The 21,507-nt window shown below is 35.6% G+C and overlaps 1 protein-coding gene and 1 non-coding gene across 19 annotated transcripts in view; both read left to right on the top strand.

The window, feature by feature from the left end:
* The window catches only part of TRDN (triadin), a 387,867-nt gene that overhangs the window by 239,148 nt on the left and 127,212 nt on the right, over positions 1 to 21,507 (top strand). For all 18 annotated transcript variants that reach the window (XR_011497622.1, XR_011497621.1, XM_070496108.1 and 15 more), the window contains 2 exons: positions 251 to 277; positions 12,849 to 12,896. Coding sequence is in view for 16 of the 18 variants with exons in the window: in XM_070496108.1 (XP_070352209.1) it covers positions 251 to 277; positions 12,849 to 12,896 (75 nt within the window). In the remaining 2 variants the exon portion in view is untranslated. The remainder of the gene's footprint in view (positions 1 to 250; positions 278 to 12,848; positions 12,897 to 21,507) is intronic.
* LOC123280515 (U6 spliceosomal RNA) lies at positions 10,916 to 11,017 on the top strand. The gene has a single exon (XR_006519456.1). It is a non-coding gene; the product is annotated as a U6 spliceosomal RNA (small nuclear RNA).

The raw sequence follows: 21,507 nt of genomic DNA, 5'->3' as shown, positions 1-21,507 counted from the left end.
TGAGTTGTGAATAAGCATTCTGTGTCAGTAGAAATTATAGAAATATCAAACAGAAAAAATCTATGGTTCATGGCACGTATTTAAAGCATATCAAAGAAAATGAGTTGTATTCTCGCTTTCTCAGATCTATTTTTCCTTTAGTCTTCAAGGTTATAATACAGTCTTTTAAACAAAATAACCTTAAAATGGTTTTAGAGAGAAACAAGTCGATGTAATTAATTTAGACTTTATTATTTCTTGTCCTTAACAGCTCCAAGTGAAAAACAAGTAAAAGCAAGTATGTTAAATAAAATTTAAAAAAATGAATGAGTGTATTTCAGCAGCTTACTCACTTCAGTTTTTTGCTATGGACAATGCTAATGCTAATTTTTGAGGCTGGCTTACCAAATGTTTCTTTCTATGATTATTTGTTGTGTTGAAATAATATGTATAATCACTCATCCTTGTCTTTTCTGTGAATTCATTCTTATTAAAATTTATCTATAGAGCTTTCATTTGTAAATGTTAATTTGTCCAGACCCTAACCCCTTTTTGAGTTGTTTATATTTTTGTTTTCCATTTTGCAGAATGACAAGTTTCTGACACCCATCAGACTTAATTTTCCTATTGATTGATCGATCAAATAGTAGGCAACATAATTTGTCTACCAGTGAAAGTCACTGTGTCTTTAATGAAATGAAGCTCCCAACAATTTTATTAACTACTGCTCTTGTAATGTCATAATTTTCTTTTAAGGTTTATATCCTCAGATTATGAAATATTGACTGATACTCCAATATACCACAGCATTTGCATTAATGGTAGCTTTGACAGTATGCTTAGGGAGAAATCTGATTTCTTTATTTATATTTCTCAATTCGATGAAGCACCTAGCAGATTGCCATTAATAAAAATTATTTGGGCAATATTGCCTGTATTTGATTTTAGAAAAAATACGCTTTTAGCTTCTCTAAGCTTTGTATATAGGATTTATGGTTAAACCTCAGTTCTATGTACAATGAAATATGTTTATATTTTTCTTTTGGGTTAGAGCTGCATGAGTATTAAAGACGGTACTAATACATAAAACAGATTCATGTTTTATTTAGTGCTGGGTTTTTGAGACAGAGTGTATCATTGCTGGTTATATCAGAGAAAAACTGGAAAATATAATATTGAGTAGCTTGATGGGAATGTCTTTTCAAAAAAAAATTACACTTGGAAATATTCGCATAGATGTAGACTTTGAAAGAGAGGTTTAACATAAATCTAAAATTTCATTTATATTTCCATTAAAATTCCTAGTTGAATGTAAAGCTGATTGGAACTCTGTTTTATGGAGTCTTTAGTATGCTACTACTTAGTCTGTAGAAATGCACAATCAAGAAAATGAACAAAACAAAACTGATAATTTTGGAGCACTGGTAGAGAACTTTAGATTGAAGATTACTCTGAAAATGAACGTTTTATTCCTAGAAAAATGTGACATATAGATAAAAATATTCATTTGAAGTAAAAAAAAAAAACAAACCCTGTAAGTTCTGCTATCTGTGAAACACACTATCCAATCAAGTTTTGAAGAGATCAGCATCTTTTGCAGGAAATTAGCAAATTACATTGCCAGATCATCTTAGATCCAATATAAAAGTTTCAAAAGAATTAATATTCAAGACTCTCCGTGGTTGAGAGATTTGGACTTGACACGGGCATTGTCCTGAAATACAGAAATTAATTAGAGATAATTCATAAATTGTTTAAATTCTCTGCTAACAGTGTGACCATCCATTTCACCAACTAAGAACTGTTTTTTTGGTCTTGAAACCATACTACAGGAGAATTTTTACATAGCTGCTATGGGTTATTTGTAGAGATAATGCCTAAGGTGAAAATTGCATATCATTACAAATACTCTTGAAAATTCCCTAAATTATTCATATAGTATGGTGCACATTGTTTTGTGTATACAGCCTGAACATTCAGGATAAGATTTTACATTATCTTAAATTATGAGAGGAAATGAGAGAGTGAGATGTATAGTTAAATTAGCATAAATGAAATATTTGTGTGATACAACTCCATAGCATTGAATTAAAAAGAACAGTTGAGATTGACAGGGTTAGGGCAAGTCCATGGAAAAAGCAAAAGTTGATTTGTCATTAGCACTCAATTAAAGGAAATAACTAGCATGAGAATTGAATTTGTGGTGTGGAAATGTTTCCTCTAGGTTCTGAGGAAACCAGAATGACTGCGGAAAAAATACTAGAGGACTCAGACAAGCTTGGAAGCTGTATCATTCCAGAGTGGAGGTTCTCATGGTACCGTCAACTTGAATCGTGAACCTTTTCTGGTTCAGTGATGTAGCATTACAGAGGGACACTTAATGCCTCCAAGTCTAAAGTTATGCGTCAGGGGTTATGTGGATAGAGGAAGAGTGCCTTGGACCAAGCACCGATGCCAAACCTAGATTTGCACTTTCTGCAAGTCAACAGAGATTCCTTTATCATAGTGCAAACAAAAATGCCTCAACACCCCCAATTCCCTCCCTGCAGTTACTGCACCTGCATCCCCACACATTGGATAGTGACATGAAGGTTGACAGTAGGATTGGTCATTTCCCTACAGGAAGAGGGCCAAACAGGTAGATTTTTAGACTCTAAGGGATTTCAGATCTTTAACACTCTCCTTGGTGAATCTTCAAGAAGGAATGTAGCAGACAATGCTTAGCAAATATATTTGACAACATCGCCGCTTGGTTTTCAAATACTTCAAGGACCAGTGCTCCTCAAGACCCTGGGAAGCACTGCTGTACGTCACTTCGTTCCTCATATCAAGGACCTGGGGGCTCTGATCATGTATTTCATCTGCATGTTTAACCAGCCTGCGGCCAGTTTGAATTTTGAGCAAAAAAGGCACCAGACCAAGGCAGGGCCAGAGTCTAGTCATCTTTAATTGTGGGTCTAAATGTTTATAAAATAGCAGTATTCAGGCATTTTTCATCCCTTGATTTTAGCACTGGACTAGATTTTGTGTTACTCTTAGCCACCAAACCTGACTGTGTTTATCACCTTAACCACATTTCAATACCTAAATGTGCGAGTCAGATATCTATCACTTGATTTACAAATACAGGTCAGGATCATTCAGGAGAAGCCAGTATGCAGAATTTTAAAAATAAAGTCCCTTTGAATTTATTCAGTTATATAATATTAGAAGAATATTTGAGGACAATTCATATTAGTTAGAAAAGTGGCATGGGTTTTTTTTTTTTTGGACTCAATTTAAATACTCTGTAATGGAAATTACTAGGAAAAAAGATTTATGGGCCTGAACCAATAGATCTGATGTCAATGGGGTGTGTCTAGACCACAGATTGCATGACATGTATGACCATGTATCTCAGTCGTTTAGGACAATCTTCATATCCATATTTATATTACTCCAGAATACTTATTACTAGCTTCTTCTTTCACTTACTCAGTTTGGGTAATAAATTATAAGAGCACTACCCAAATCACAGATGATGCTGACTGAATGAACTCAAAATTGTACTGATACAGTGTCAGGATAATGGTTTAGGGAGGCTTAAGTACCAGGGAAACTAGAACGTGAGAGATCTGGGACTGACTTTTGTGGTAGAGCAACATGTGCTTTTTGTTTAGTCCTATTTGTAAAGCCAAGGTTGGTGTCCTGGGTGTTGGTCTGAAATTGGAGAATGCCATGGTTCAGAGCTCAGGAATGTTCATCAAGTTTGGTTCAAAGAGATCTAAACTAGATAGATGATTACTAGCAGAAGTAGAATCTGAGTTCGATTTAGACATGAGGAAGTAGGAAGGACAAGAAGAGGATTTCAAATGGGAAATCAGGAATAAATTTTAGTATTAGGAAAGCATAATGATGAACATAGCACAGTAGCGCTGTGAAGAATGACTATTGAGACCAGTACTATGTGACTCGAGTCCTATTAGTAAAACAGTCTCCTGATACCGTGTTTTAAAGGGTAGCATGGTATTGATGCTGATCTAAATGAGTTTTCCAATAGGACAAGAAACAAGAGACCTAAAACAGATTCCACTTGAGCAAATATCTGATATAAGAAAGAGCAGCCATTTCAGACAGTTAGAGAAGAGATAGATTATTTTTAAATGTTGCTGATGTAATTTGTATTCATTACAAAAAAACCGGAAATTACCCTCACTTCATAAAATTCCAAAATGTCAATTCCAGATGGTTCAAAGACTTAAATGGTAACGATGAATCAAGCCACTGAGTTAAAAGAAAGTATAAGAAGATATATTTATATATCTTCTTGAGGTATGGGAAAATTTAAAAAACCATATATGCAAATTCAAGCCATCAATAAAAAGTGTGATACGTTTTATTATATTAAAATTATGAACTTTAGTTAACTACCAGCCACCATACAGAGAGATAAAAGACAAGCTACAAACTTGGAAAAGGCATTTGTAGTACTTATAAGTAATAAGAGACTAGTTGCAAAAAATAAATAACTCCAAAAATAAAAAACAGTAAGATAAAGAACTTGATGGAACAATGGGCAGAAAAAAATGGGTAAAACATATAAGTAAGCACCAAAAACAAAACAAAGCAAAACACAAATGGCCTATAAACATATCAGAAGATGTTCAACCTCTTAGTTATAATAAAATTTTACTTAAAACCACAACAAGGTACTATTTTACACATACCAGATTGACCAAAAATGAGAGAAAATCATCGTGCTGGTGATGGTGACCATATGAAGCAATAGAAACTCTACGTATTATTGGTGTGAATGTAAAATTTGGGGGCAAAAAATGTAGCTTTCATCTGGAAAATTTAAACGTGAGCAAATGCTGTGATCCAGTAATTTCACTTCCAGCTACTCAGATCAACATGGCTTCTGTAAAAAGTTAAACTAAGTTTATTTAAGTAATGATTTGAATCAGGCAGTGCCAAAATCAAAAAATGGTTAGGGGTGCTGCATAGGCTGAGGCTAGGGAAGAAGTTTTTATAGAGAAGAGGCAGAAGCAAAGCAGATAAATAATTTTATTTACTACAACTTAAATGTTTGCCTTATTTGGGTAAATTTAACTATTTGGGCATTATCGTTCTTTTTCTTTATTTATTTATTGTTGAGGAAGATTAGCCCTGAGCTAACTACTGCCAGTTCTCCTCTTTTTTTTTTGCTGAGGAAGCCTGGCCCTGAGCTAACATCCACGCCCATCTTCCTCTACTTTATATGTGGGACGCCTACTACAGCATGGCTTGCCAAGCGGTGCCATGTCCGCACCCGGGATCCAAACCGGCGAACCCTGTGCTGCCGAGAAGTGGAACGTGCGAACTTAACCACTGCGCCTCTGGGCCAGCCCCAAGCATTATGGTTCCTGAGTTTCATTTTTTCAGATTCCAGAAAAATCTAGTTGACTTTGTCTTTGGTTTGTTTACATAAGCTAACAAAGGCACTAGAGCTACCCTAGTCTAGTGGCCTCTGTCTTTAGTTGTTTTAACATTGCATCTCAACACGATGTTTTGAAAGAAGCAAATCATAAGAATTAAACAGTATAATTTAATTTATATAAAGTTATCTTACTAAACAATATAATTCAATCTATATAGTCTTGCCTTTGTCTAGAGATAAGTACATGTGATAAAAGAACTGTATAGAAAAATAAGGAAATGATTAATACAAAATTTAGGAACAATGATAATTCTGAGATGACTGAAGAGGCATTCAATGGTAGTAGGATAAGTAAGAGATTACAAAGCCTTTGATGATATTTTATTTCTTACGCTTGCACGTGTTAGAAAGACATGCATTTTTTAATTTCCATTAATTAAAATGTGCATATATCCTATTTGCCTTTATACTTTTCATTTGTGTTATATATTTCATAATTAAACAAATAAAAAATAGAGAATAGGAAGACAGAAGCGGTGACATTGAGTGCAGCAGCTCTCTGGATGCTGTCATGGACCACAGAGAGATGAGGTGGTTGGGGTGGGGAGCATAGCGAAGTGAAGAATGTGGTTGTCTGTGGTTATAAAGAGTGACATATTACATTTCTGAGCTGATATGAAAGCATCAGTGAAATGAAAACTGATGAGGTGGCACATAGAAGCAATAATTGCAAGAACAAAAGTCTTGGCTAGGCAAAGGAGATGGGCTGCAGGGCAAAAATGGATGGATTGATATTATATAGGAGCAGGGACTGGTCATCTTTTGGGACTGGAGAGAAGACAAATGGTGCAGGTATGTGCTGGCGAGGTGGTGAAAAGATTAGGTAGTGTGGTCTGCTTCTGTTTTCTCTATGAACTTCTCAACAGTAGCTTGCCTCTACCTTGCATAATACTGGAAGTTTGAGAAGTGAAGAGAATGCATGAACCAGTTATCTAGGAGAATGAGAATGCAACTTCACTAGGTCTGTGGTAGTCTTGCTGGTCAGTGCTGACCACTCTTTTAAATATTGTGATTAGACATTTCAAGTGAGATCTGCAGCAGAGTGGGGGCCTTCCTCTAGTTTGGCTGGCTGCTCAAGCGGCAGGCAAAAAGTAGGCCTGGTGTTTTGGGGGTGTAGTGGGTTGAATTGTGTCCCCCCAAAAGATATGTTGAAGTCCTAACTCAGTAGCTGTGAATGTGAGCTTATTTAAAAATAGGGTCTTTACAGATGTAACCAAGTTAAAAGGAAGTTGTCCTGGATTAGAGTGGGCCCTGAAGCCGATAACTGTGCCCTTATACAAAGAGAGAGATTTGGAAACACAAAGACACATACAGAGGAAAGACAGCCACAGGAGCATAAAAGGGGAAATTGGAGTGATAAGCTATAAGCCAAGGAATGCCAAGGATCACCAGGAATCGCCAGAAGCTAGGAAAAGTCAAAGAAGGATTCTTCCCAAGAGTCTTCAGAGTGAGCCTCAGAAGGCCCTGCCAACACCTTAATCTTGGGCTTCCAGCCTCCAGTACTGTGAAAGAATAAATTTCTCATGTTTTTTAGACACCCAACAGCTTAAATACAGCCCTAGGAAACTATTACGGCAGTTGACTATGAAAACAGACAATAAAAGAGTGATTTAACCACAGCTCATTTAAATATAAGCTTGGCAAAAGGAAAAGTGAGAAAGATCTGGGGCATTAAGAAAGTGGTAAGAACAAAGGAATGAAAGTATTGATGGAGTCAGATACTATTTAGAGAAGGTTCGGGAGTAGGTGAGCTATAAAGGGAAGAAATGGTACTAGAGATTAGGATTTTTTGGTGCAAAATTTTTGCAGCAAAAGAAAAGTCCAAAAGTATGTTGGTGGTAGTGATCAGAGAAGTGGAGTCTCTAGTTTTTGGAAGTGAGGAGGTCAGAGAAATGAGAGATCGTGTAGTTGCATGGACTGTGTTTATAAGTGACTCCCAATCCTGGTTAAATATTAGAATATCTTGGGAAGCTTATAAATATACAGATACCTAGGCCTTATCTCATTAACTCAGAATCTCAAAGCCCTCAAAATTCTAGAGTCCTCCCCAGATCTACTACATCTGAACTCATAGACACATAAAACCTCCCCAGCTTATTCTAATGTGCAGCTATGGTTGAGAGTGGTTGTTGATGCAGTCTCACAGTAGTAGGAGTGGAGAAGATGGTAACAATCTGCAAAAATGTTAAATGCTGTAATGAAAATAAAGGTGCATAAATCTTTTTTGAGTTATTGATTTCACGTTCTTTGGATAAATATCCACTAGTGGGATAGCTGGATCTTATGGTATTTCTATTTTTAATTTTTTTGATAAATCTCCGTACTGTTTTCCATAGTGGCTACACCAGTTTGCATTCCCACCAGCAGTGTGTGAGGGTTCTCCTTTCTCTACATCCTCTCCAACATTTGGTGTTTCTTGTCTTGTTAATTGTAGCCATTCTTATGGGCATGGGGTGATATTTCTGTGGTTTTGATTTGCGTTTCCCTAATAATTAGTGACGTTGAACATCTTTTCATATGCCTGTTGGTCATCTGTATATCTTCTTTGGGAAAATGTCTGTTCATATCCTCTGCCCATTTTTGGATCAGGTTGTTCATTTTTTTCTTGTTAAGTTATACGAGTTCTTTATTTATTTTGGAAATTAACCACTTATCTGATATATGATTTGCAAATATTTTCTCCCAGTTGGTGGGTTGTCTTTTCATTTTGTTGATGGTTTCCTTTGCGATGCAGAAGCTTTTAGTCTGATGTAGTCCCATTTGTTTATTTTTTCTTTTGTTTCCCTTACCTGAGTAGACATGGCATTTACAAAGACACTGCTAAAACTGATGTCACAAAGCTTACCTCCTATATTTTCTTCTAGGAGTTTTGGTTTCAGGTCTTACATTCAAGTCTTTAACCCATTTTGAGTTAATTTTTCAGTGTGGTGTAAGATAATGGTCTACTTTCATTTTTTTGCACATGGCTGTCCAATTTTCCCAACACCATTTGTTGAGGAGACTTTCCTTTCTTAATTGTATGTTCTTGGCTCCTTTGTTGAAAATTAGCTGTCCATAGATGTATGGTTTTACTTCTGGGTTCTTGATTCTGTCTATTGATCTGTGTGTGTGTTTTTCTGCCAGTACCATGCTGTTTTGATTAGTATAGCTTTATAACATATTTTTGGATTCAGGGAGTGTGATACCTCCAGCTTTGTCTTTTTTCCATCTGGAATGTTTTGGCTATTCAGGGTCTTTTGTTGTTCCATATAAACCTTTAGGATTCTTTGTTCTATTTCCATGAAGAATGTCATTGGGATTCTGATAGGGGTTACATTGAATCTGTAGGTTGCTTTAGGAAGTATGGACATTTTAGTTATGTTATTTCTTCCAATCCATGAGCATGGAACATCTTTCATTTCTTTGCGTCTTCTTCGATTTCTTTTAACAATGTTTTATAGTTTTTAGTCTACAGGTCTTTCACCTCTTTGGTTAAACTTATTCCTAGATATTTTATTCTTTTTGTTGCAATTGTAAATGGGATTATATTCTTGATTTCTCTTTTTGCTAGTTTATTATCAGTTTATAGAAATACAACTGATTTTTGTATGTTGGTTTTATACCCTTCAACTTTACTATATGTTTTGATTATTTCTAATAGTTTTTTGGTGGATTCTTTAGGGTATTCTATATAGAGAATCATGTCATCTGCAAATAGTGACAGGTTTTCTTCTTCCTTTCCAGTTTGATCCCTTTTATTTCTTTTTCTTGCCTAATTGCTCTGGCTAAAACTTGCAGTACTATGTTGAATAAGAGTGTTGAGAATGGGCCTCCTTGTCTTGTTCCTGTTCTCAGAGAAATAGCTTTCAATTTTTCATCATTGAGTATGATGTTGGCTGTGGGTTTGTCATATGTGGCCTTTATTATTTTGAGGTACTTTCCTTCTATATCCATTTTATTCAGAATTTTTATCATAAATGAATGTTGGATCTTGTCTTATGCTTTCTCTGCATCTATTGAGATGATCATGTGATTTTTATACTTCATTTTGTTAATGTGATGTATCACATTGATTGATTTGTGGATGTTGAACCATTTCTGCATCCCTGGAATAAATTACATTTGATCATGGTATTTGATCCTTTTAATGTATTGTATTCAATTTACTAATATTTTGTTGAGGATTTTTGCATCTATGTTCGTCAGTGATATTGGCCTGTAGTTTTCCTTTTTACTGTTGTCCTTGTCTGGTTTTGGTATCAAGGTAATGTTGGCATTGGAAAATGAGTTAAGAAGCCAAGACATGGAAGCAAGCCAAATGCCTATCAGCTAATGAATGGATAAAGAAAATGTAGTATAGATATAGATACATTGTGTATATATACACACATAAATACAATGGAGTACTACTCACCCACAGAGAAAGACAAACACCATATGAGTTCACTGATATGTGGAAGATAAACACATAGATAAGGAGAAGAGATTAGTGGTTGCTAGAGGGGAAGGGTGAAAGTGGTAAAGGGGCACATAAGTATGATGATGGATAAAGGCTAGACTATTCGTGGTGAACACAGTATAGTCTATACAGAAACTGAAATATAATAATGTACACCTGAAATTTACACATTGTTATAAGCCAATATAACCTCAATAAAATAATTTAAAAAGGATGGCAGAAAGTGGCAGATATTCATAATAAAATCTTGATCCTGAAAAAGTAAAAAGAAAATAGCATTGGCTAGAAATGGGTCATTTGATCTTTTTTTCATTGGTATTTCTATAGATTTTCTAGTATATGATGTTCAATCTGATATATAAGGCAATTTTATCTTGTGAAGGATTCCATGTGTTGCTTACATTTAACTTTACTGGATTAAATATATTTACAGAAATGGAAAAGAACATTGTTGATCAATATAAGTCAATATAAGTTGATCAATATAGGTTAAACTGGAAAATTTTTAATGAAATAACTAGTGATAGAACAGAAAATATGAATAGAAAGCACAATAGAAATGCTTTAAAATATTTAGAGACACATAATAACAGTGCTTTTAGAGTTGCACTGGTGGCCAAATCATACCTACCAAATCTCATTGAAATATACAGTGAAAGATGTTAAATTTATTGTAAGATGTCAACTGAATAGTCAGTGTTTGAAAAACTTTGTTGCTAGATTGAAGTTACCATTTCTGCCTGTTGCATCACATTAAAATTCGCTTGGCAATGCTAAGCTTGGTATAGACTGAGGTATCAGAATCACATTTTTTTAACTGAAGAGCAATCCGATTTGGTAAACATTTTTGAAGATAATGTTTGAGTAGCATTTTAGCTAATATTTTGGTATTCTTAACAAAGGAAACTTAAAACTTCTAAGGAAAAACAGAGATTAGTTTGTAGGCATTATTGTTATGCAATAGAAGTCCTGGGACCATTTGATCTAGCTACTAAGTATACGTTCTCAACTTTGTTGCAACTTTTGAACAAACATTGTGCCTGCTTTGGCAGCATGTATTCTAAAACTGGAACATACATAGAAAATTAGCATGACCCCTGTGCAACAATGACAGGCAAATTCATGAAGCTTTCCTTATTTTTAAAACAAAATGAAACATTGTTATTAAAGGCATTTACAAGAAAAAACAGATTCAGTGACTGATGAGGCACGACCACAATGTTAATTAATGACAACAAAAAAGATAGAGAGCCTGGTGCAACCTGATAGCGTGTAGTTCAAAAGAACAGGGATTTGGAGGAAGCAAGGAGCTAACAGTCGTTGAGAAGTAATCAGAAGAGGTATACATCACTTCCAGACACCTTGGTATGGAGCGGATGGAAAAACATTCTCTGTTTTAGAAGATTGCTTGTAGGGGATGTGGTATCCTTGGGGAGCTAGGGTTTGGTTAAAAGGAGAAAGCCAAGTGTGCATTCTGAGAAAAGACTGAGGCTACGGGGGCACGTGCTATGATAGAGAGATGACAGTGGATGGACTTTGAAAAGGGGTCTGTTTTTAGGAGAAATATGAAGCCATGTATCTCTGTCTTCTGCTGGACGCCTAGACTCGTGGTAGTAACTGAAGTAAATAAGGATGGGGATCACAGGGGGATTGTCCCTATTGTCTCTTAGGGGAAGTTTGGTAATCAGTTTCCGATATGGTCCAGAGCAGCAGCATGAGCATCATTTGGGAAGTGGTTAGAAATGCAAATTCTCAGGATGTGCCCCAGACCCACTGAGTCAATCCCAGTGTTAGTGTTTTAACAGCTTCCCTGGGTGACTCTGATGCATGCTTAAGTTTGAGAAGCCCTGACACGTGTAAAGTCTTTCCTGGAAGGCATATAACAGTCAGAGTTCTGCTTAGTCCTGGAGCTCAGGGTCTTGAGACAGCCTGGAGAAGAGCATATTTACATAACCTCTGCCTGGGCTCAACTTGTGATGCTTGCGGTATCTAACGTTGTGGAATGAAAACCTGAAAGCAATGTGGAGGCCTCCTTCTGACAGCTTATCCCTCTCACAGCGCAAGGTCTACGGCACTGGGAGTCCAAGGGGGCAGGAAGACCCCTGCTATTTGGTTGTCCCCAGAGCGTCAGCTGCTGAGTGTGTATGAATGAGAGGGAAATATATGCATACTAATAAGAATAAAAATAAAAATATGGATGACCAAGGAGAACAGCCTCAAAAAATGTAAGGTTAATAAAATGAGTAAAGAGAGCTTTGTAAAAATTCACTAGCTCATTGTTATTTTTCTTATTTTCCTATGGACTAGAGAAAATGTCAACTTTAATTAGCCTTGATTTGAGGTCCAACATTTTGTGCAAGGACCAGCACTTCAGATTATGTCTTCATGGTAGCTCTCTCACCTTCCACACTGGGTATCCGGAGAAACTCTGAGCAGACATTTGGGCCTTTCTTATTGTTTAGTTTTCTCTCTCTTTCAAAGCAGTGTTCAAATGGAATTTTCTATAATATCATGGCTAATCTTTTATAATATAATGCTAATTGATTGAGGTTAAATACTATTTTCCATCCCCATAACTAAAGGCTAAACAAAGAAGGCCTTTCAAATGCTATTCCCCACAACTCAAACATCATTTAGATCTGACTGTAAACTAATAAATTACTATTCCAGTGTATTTTGTGGAATAAGCCACATTCTTTCATGGTCCCTAATTTTAGAAGCATAACATTTTAATAGCACAGAGTTATATCTTGAAAGAGAGTTTCCATATTGTTATTTAAGAAAGTTTGTTAGTTAAAAAAAAAAATACAAGCACTTTATAGTGTGGCTTTTGCCATTGCTTGCTTTGCTGTCAGGAGCTGCACACCTTTCATCTTTGGGGCAGCTTTGGTCTTGTCTGAGTTATAATACTATAAGATATCAACCTGGCATCTCTGATATCCATTTCTCATTCTTTAATATCTGAATTTGCAGAAACTGAACGTGCCAAAGAAGAGATTGGTGCTGCCTCAACTAAAAAAGGTAAATGGAGCTTAAGGAAAAAGACGTCATGAGAGTGTCTTATTTCTGCTAAGGTTTCTACCTTAATTTATTGGTTAGTGCTTATAGAGAGCTCTATTGATTTTGCTATTTCATTGATATGGAAACAAATCCACTTCGCACAAGATTTATAGTATCTATATCAACAAGGTTTTGTCTTCACTGTTCTCACGTGAAGTTTTATTCCTTTAAGGCCATAAACTAAAACTAGTAATTTTATAGTCCAAATGCAAGTTAGTTTTTGAAAAATTGAAGAAATGCAGCTATTTAAACTCAATAGGATCCCAATCATCTGGAGAGCATTCAAATTCAATATACTGCCTTAGGAAGTTAGGGCTCGAACAGATGAAACTTTGACTAGTAGAACTGACTTGAGCAATGTTCACTTTGCACATGAATAATACCAAATTAGAAAACGTGTTCCTTGGAACGCTCACTTGGGGACATTTTGCTTTAAGAAACATATTGGGAAGTTTGGAACCTAAGTTTTCAAAGCTACTTCTCTTGTCTTGTCTACTCAGAAGCAACTAATTATGTGAATATTGACTTCCTTTAGGAGACATTTTTAAGAATATATTTAAGAACATTAATATACATTAAAAATAATCATCATGATGAAAATTTTTACATATTCTCAATTCAAAATAAACTGGAACAATTCTGAAATTTGTAATTCTGTCTGTTTTACAAATAGAAATGAAATCAGTAATGTATCCAACGTCTTTGGAACTGTCTCAAGAGACAGTTTAACAATCCTTTACTTAAGATCCACTCACAAACCTACTCATACAGCCTTGCACACATACTCCACTAAAACAGTATAACATTTTTCTCCTAAAAAACTCTTATATTGCGTATAGTCTATAAAGAAAACATATATTAGGACTGCAGGGAGATGTAAAATATATATGACACATATCCACATGCAATTTATGTATACGAATATAAAGGAATACATGGGTATAAACTCATACAATATAAGTGTATATATTAGTTAATAAAGTATAATATAAATTAATATATATTAGTTAATATATAAATTAGTATATACATGTATGTGTCTAAAGGAAGACAAAAATTGGATAAAGAATATTTAAAGGAAATATAAACTATATTGTAAGGTAATAATTAGAAGATAGAGTTACTGAGATTAATGGATGCCCTCTTTCAAATACAGCTCTCTATATTATTCCGAATTTACAGTAGATAGGAATAAAATCTGGTTCCTAATCAGTTCTTTTGCTAATAACCTATTATTTGTGATGTCATCATTGTGTGACATCTTTTGCTGGCTATCAATGTGCTGTAAGAGGCAGAGTGGTAAATTCACCAAAAGTTCAAATTAATGCATCTCATTCTTTTGTGATGTCTTATTTTTAAATCAGTTTTTCTTGTTGGCATTAAGCGGAATGTGGGTAAAACCTGATTGCTTCAGAATGAATAATGCCTGGTATCATGCAAAGGCTAAAGGTCTAAATACAGATTCAGAGACAGTCATTGATCTAGAGATGGATACAAGTGTACAAGGGCCCAGTAAGTGAATGTAAGGCCAGGATATTGATACATGTTAAAAGCAAGAACAAACGTGAGGCAAAGTTGTGTTCAAAATCTGTAGCTAAGAGTCAGGCAAGTGGAATATCCAAATAGTAGTATATGGCTTTCATCTGGAATTAGATTTCAGATACTGGGCCTTAAGGAATCCCTGATTGTGGAGGACAGTCTGTGGACAGAGTTAAGAAGGAAAGATTCTAGTACTGCTAACTAAGCCATGCACAGACTTGGAATCACTTGGAGCTAGGTTATTTAGGTAGAAACACAAACACACATAGTCTGGAGTCCACTCTGGTCAAATTGGAGTGAGCAGAGTTACTGAATTGAGATTGAACCCTCAATTAGTGAACTCATTGGAATCTTCAAACAAAAATGTTCCCTGAGTTTAGAGTAAGGCCAAACATGTTGGTTTAGGTTAAGTAGACTGATTGCTAGGCTTAACATGAAATGAAAGAAGAGAAATAATATGTTTATGAAAATAAACTATTGGCACCAACTCTTTGCCTTTAATCTTATATTTCATACCTGAATTCTTAATATAAATGTGATTCTGCATATGGGCATGAACAGAAACAAGTATGCCTTCCAAAGCTTTTTAAACTCAGTAGGGCTTTACCAATTTGACAAGTTACAAATAAAAGTCAAAGGAGACTTTTCTTATTTGTCAAGTAGTTTTTCTGTCTCTTACCTCCTCACTGACAATCAATCACACCATCATGGTGATAATTTCATATCGAATCACTATCACATATAACTGAAACTAATAGATGTTGCATGTCAATTATACTTCAATAAAAAAAAGCAAAGAAAATACATATTATTTCATCATGTACTTAGTAGCCAGCCTCTAATCTCTATAACACTTAGTATACTTTGCAAGGTGTCCATTTCTTATTCTTTCATAGATAAGTAGAGTAGAAAGTGATTTGGGAGTTATTTTTGTTTTTAAGACATTGGAAATTGTTCTTCTATGTTAAGGCTTGAACTAGGAACTGTGTGTGCAATGTTACTGATTTTATGATTGCTTTAAAATTTTCAAAATTAAAAAATAATATTTCAAATTAATTGCAATGTGCCAATTTATGTCTAGTATAAATCGCTCACTAGTAAGCCTACTTTTAAGTCATATTTGCTTTGGAGATATATAATATTTAATCATCCATATGATAATCGTCTTACTGATTTGTATCTGTTTTGCAGCTTTCAAATCATTTTAACTTTCATTCAACATATATTTATGGATCACATACTGAGTGAAAACTTAAAGAAAAATTTAGATGTTAATAGTGTTCTTGAACAATTTTAAATCCTGAAAAATATGAATCTTTATTGAGTCACTGAGCTGTTTGCTATCAGCTAAAAGTTTTCGATTTAATCATGCTTCCAGGTTGAAAGCCAACAGGGCAAAGAGATAAATATAGATAAAGTTCCATAAGAGTTTAAGAATTATTCTCACCTGGGGCAAAGCAAATGGTTTACTTTACAAGTTGACTTTAAAGTTAAGCCTTAAATAACAGATATGATTTTGTTATGTAATAATTACATACATAATTGTATGTAAGGATATCTTACATTTATTGGAAGGGTTTTGTGGGCATAGGTAACAGAGCAAGGCAAAGTGGTGGAAAATTGCAGGATGTGTATGAGGAACAGCAATAGTGTCAAGAACATGGTATGAATTAATAGAACCTGGGATAATAATGCTGAAAAGGGGTGGGATTTAAAAATTGGACTCTATTCCATGGGCAATAAGGAGTCAATGAAAAATTGTAAATATAAGAATAACATTCAGACATTTGCTTCGGGAAGAGGCAAGCTAATTGGGAAGCTTTTGCAATAAAGTAGTCAACACTTACTAGGGCATGGTATTGGGTATGAGATTGGAGTCGATGGATATTATGTGATCACTATTATAGGAGCAGATTCAAAGGAATTTGACAAGTGACCCACTATGGGAAGGAAAAAAGAGAAAATATTTAATGATAATAATAAGTGTTCAGACTGGGTGCTAGAAGAGTACTGTTGATATTCTTAATAAAATTAAGAAGAAAGATGAAAAGCAGTTTGGGGAGGGAATGCAAAATTAAGATAAGACATATTTAAGTTAAAGTGCTGTGGTACATGCAACTAACTTCACACAGATTACTCTAAATGCCAGACAGTGACAAGACTGGTTATATACACGTGAGCGCCCTCTGTGTGGGGTTAAGGGTGGAAAAAGTAAGAGTATATGAGCTAGTCATGAAGAGATGGCTTAGAGAGAGAACAGGGCTGGGGTCAAATTCTGGAGAAATTATGTTTGGAAGAAGAAGATCAAAGACAGTCAAAGAGAAAAAGCAGAAAAAAGTGTCTGAAAAGGTCAGAGATTAAAAAAAATAGATGGAATTGTTTGTGGTGTTATAGTAACCACAGGAAAGGAAACCATTTCAAGATGGTGGTCACTGAGTCATTGGATTTGTCAACTAGATAATTATTAATGATTATCAGAAGCGAATTTTCAGGGAAGGGGCACAAGTGAAAGCTAAGGATGAGAAACTGATTGAGGGAAGAGGAAATGAAAGATTTAAGCAATGGTGCTGAAGAAATATGGCTAGGAATGAAAGAAGAAATAGGATAGAAGTAGCTTGGTGTTCCTGTTTAATCTATAGCCATCTCTCTTAATCTCAGAGGTAAAGTGTTTATCCTTCTTTTCAAGACCAGCTTCTCCAGTTGTGTCCTCCTCAATCAGTCATCTACATTGTTTTGTGGCATCCTCTTTTTTCTTGTTGTTGTTTCTCCTCTCATTTTGGAAATATTATTCTCAGCTTCAGAACTACTTTTTCTTGATTCCCATCTCTGTCTCTCTGCCATTTCTCTCCTCCACACCTTAGCCATTCTTTGGGATGCTTCTCATTTCCCACAAAGGTGAAACTCCTGTCTCTACAGTGTCACTGATGCTCTGGCTGCTGTTGATGACATTATCATTTCTAAACCAATGGAACCTTTCCAGTCCTCACATACTGGACTTCTCACTTGCATTTACCACTTTGTTTCTTCTCTAAGCTTCTCTGCTATTGGGTTATCATGACAGCATAGTCTCCTGGTTCTCCCCATATTCTCTGACCTATATTTCTGACATTTTTTGTGGTTTTTCTTTTCTGCTCCTTAATTATTGGTCTTCCCCAGATTTCATTATTAGTCCTCTGAACTATTAGTCCTCTGAAATTCTCATTCTATACAATCTCTTTGTGAGATACGTCTGCTCTCAAAGTTGAAACTCTGCCCTATATCCTGAAGATTCCCAATTCTATGTCATCATTTCAGGGCTTCATGAAAAGGCTTTTCGCTGAAAATGTCAGGCTTGTCTGTTCAAATGTCCAATAAACACCTTCAAATTCAATGTGTCTTAACCTAAACTACTCGTTCCCTCTTCCCAACTTGGTTTTCAGTGTCATTGGTGAAACAACAATCCACCCTCCAGCTCACTAGAAATCTGGGGGTGATCTTTGATTTTTCTCTTTCTCTCCTTCACCTGATTATTCAAAAAGGCTTGAAGATCTGCTGATTTTACCCCCTAAATATTCTTGAGTATACTTCTTTCTATTCATAACCATGACTTCCATCTTAATTCAAGCCTTCATTATCTTATCCTTGAACCACTGTAATGATCTCACTGCTGCCCTCATGTCTTTACTTTTATTTCACTAACATTCGTCTTGCCAGAACTCCCCAACAGACATAGTAAATTATCAAGTCACAAAACTGGGTTAGCCACTCTTAATCTAAAACTCTCTTCTTCCCAGTTGCCCATAAAATAAAGTCCAAGTTGTTAAAATGACATGAGTCCCGGGGGGCTGGCCCTGTGGAATAGTGGTTAAGTTCATGCTCTCTGATCGATGGCCCAGGGTTTGTGGGTTAGGATCCTGGGTTTGGACCTACATACACCATTCATCAAGTCATGCTGAGGCAGCGTCCCACACACAAAATAGAGGAAGATTAGCACAGATGTTAGCTCAAAGACAATCTTCCTCACCAAAAACAAACAAAAGACATGAATACCCCAAGATCTGACTCCTATTTCCCTTTCCAGCTTCATCTTCAGATATGACAGGATTTGAATACCACAACAATACCATATTGCTAATAATTCCAAAAATACCAGTAAGATTAGGGAAGGTGCTAGCAGGAGGGGGTGATCTTGTGAATAGATTGAGTAGTTAGCATCGTTTGAGAAGTGGTAAGAAGGCTCTCCTCCACAAGATATATACAAAGATCCTTATATCCAAAATGTAAGACTTTATTCCTCAATTAATGATTTATTCATTGTTTCAGTCATTGACATCTCCAAGCGGTACCTTTAAAATCTGAATAAACCTTGGTCTTATTAACATTATATTCTTATATCCTTGAAAATAATAGTTTGTCATGCTAAGGCTGTGGGTTACATCCAAGAAGTAATGTATAAATGTCATATAAGGGACATTTCAAACTGCAAAATACTTCCCTGCCACCCCTCACTTCTTTACCAGGATTCTAACATACCCCATCTCCCGGTAAGCCTCACTGCCCAGGTACCAGTCCCACTGCTTGTAGGCAGACATCACAGGCTTTGTGGGTGATGAGGGACAGGAAAGGAGAAAGGTAATTGAATTGTACTGTAGAATTGGGTCCCTAAAGAAAATTGAAGGGTAAATAATAAAATAAAAGCCTGGAACTACAGAAAACCAACTTCTCCATCTCACAGTTTAGCTCAGGACTATCCCTAATCCAGTCATTACTGTCTAAGAGTGTTGGTTACTTTGTATGAGTTGGGATCTCTGAAAAAGTGCAATACAAATGTATATTATTTTCCTCCCTAAAGTGGACTCCTCTAAATGCAAAGCAAAGAGAATTTCTGTAGGCACCAAAGGAGGCTTCAGGTACCCTGGAGTATAGAAAGAGAAATTGATTATGGTCTTCTTTTGATTCTAGGCAGTTAGAAAATCCACTTGCTTAGATGAGCTGTTTATTCCTAAAGTGCGTTCCCCATAGAATTAGGTTTGATGAATTCTACTTCAGAACCAGAAATGAAAGGATCATCGTTTTATGCAAAAGGTGTTCATTTCCGTATAGAGAATCAGCATTTTCAGTGATCTTTTCTGAGTTACAAAGCCCAGTACCTTAGGGGACTATGCTACTCTACTTAATATGAGTGCAAAGAATTATGAACCCTCCTTTGAAAAGAAAACTTGATCTTTATGTGTAAGTCATTTTACAGTTGTTTTCTGAGAGACATTTATTCTTCAGAGGATTAAAATAAAATAATTGAAAGTTACATATTTCCTACACAATAAAGGAATTACAAATAAGACTATATACCCATGGGGCTCTATTATAATTGCAAATTATCAGTGTTTTATTTCTCCACTGATTTGAGAGAGAACATTCATAGAGGAGACTAATATATCACACACCTTACTAGCTCCTTAAAATATACATAATAAAGGCTAACTCTTTTTTCTTTTTTTGAGGAAGATTATCCCTGAGCTAACTACTGCCAGTCCTCCTCTTTTTGCTGAGGAAGCCCAGCCCTGAACTAACATCCATGCCTGTCTTCCTCCACTTTATACGTGGGACGTCTACCACAGCATGGCGTGCCATGCGGTGCCATGTCCGTGCCATGTCCGTGCCCAAAATCCCAACCTGCAAACTCTGGGCCACCAAAGCTGAGCACACGAACTTAACAACTATGTCACCAGACCAGCCCCTCATCTTCCATTTTTAGAGTATCTTATATCTCCTCTGTGAGAACCTCTGCTCCATCTAAACTTATTCACTTTCCTCTAGGTACACCTAAGGCTTTCCTGCTTCTTTGCCTTTCTTTGCATCTTATTGGCTACACCTAAAATCCTTCCTCTTCTAGGAAAACCGCTAACAACACTGATCTCTTTCCTTTCTCAACTCAGAATATCAATTATCAATATGTCTCATTTGTCAATTAATACATTTAATCACCAATTAAATATATATCAACAGCTTACTATGTCTTAAACAATGCTTGGTTCTGTGAGAAATGTTAGCAATACATTTTTAAATATCCCATGAATCAAAGAAAAAAGGACGGTGGAATTGTGGAAATATATGAACTAATGTATGATGTAAACATTGCATTGAAACTTGGGATACAGCTAAACAATGTTTAGAGTGAAATCTACTCTAAAAATATTCATTAGTGAAGAATAAAGGCTGAAAATCAAAATATCTAGGAAGCAAATATATTTTTTAATTTAAATTAAATTTTAAATGAAGCTCAAAGAAAGTAGAAGGAAGTGAAATAGAAAATGTAAGACCAGAAGCCAGTGAAATAGACATTAAATAGTACAATAAGGAAAGCTACAAAGTCAAAATTAGATTCTTTATAAAAATTGATAGAGTCTAGCCTGGTGGCATAGTGGTTAAGTTCACATGCTCCACTTCAGCAGCCCAGGGTTTGCAGTTTTAGATCCCAGGCACGGACCTAGCACCACTCATCAAGCCACACTGTGGCGGCATCTCACATAAAATCTGTGCCAATATTCCTCACAAAAAACTGACAAAATCGATAGACCCTTATGAAAACTTATCAAGAAAAAAGAGAGAAAGCATAACACAGCAATATAAGACAATAAAAAGGGAGCATCATTACAAATCCTACAGACAACAAAAAACAGAAACATTTTCAAAAAAAATTGAAATTTTAATAGAATTTGTATTTTGGATCCATAATTATAACTTTTCCCCAGAAAACATTCTAGTCAGTTGGCTTCCCAAGTGAATTCTTTCAAACATTTAAGGAAAAATTAACACCAATCTTGCATCAAAACTTTCAGGAATGGAAAAAGAGAAACATTCACTCATTTTGTGGAGCTAGAATAACTTTGATTACAAAACCTAACAAGACCCAAAAAAGAAAGGAAACAACAGGCTAAGTTCTCTTGTGAATGTAGAGTCATAGACCTAAACAAAATAGCAATAGATCAAGTCTGATAATATTTGCGAAAGACAAAATGCAACCAAGTTGATTTTATTTCAAGAATGCAGCTTC

Source organism: Equus asinus, chromosome 24 (assembly GCF_041296235.1).
Source record: "Equus asinus isolate D_3611 breed Donkey chromosome 24, EquAss-T2T_v2, whole genome shotgun sequence".
In the NCBI taxonomy this organism is placed as follows: Eukaryota; Metazoa; Chordata; class Mammalia; order Perissodactyla; family Equidae; genus Equus; species Equus asinus.
Note: the sequence above shows the minus strand (reverse complement) of the source record. Positions and strands in the feature narration are given on the sequence as shown.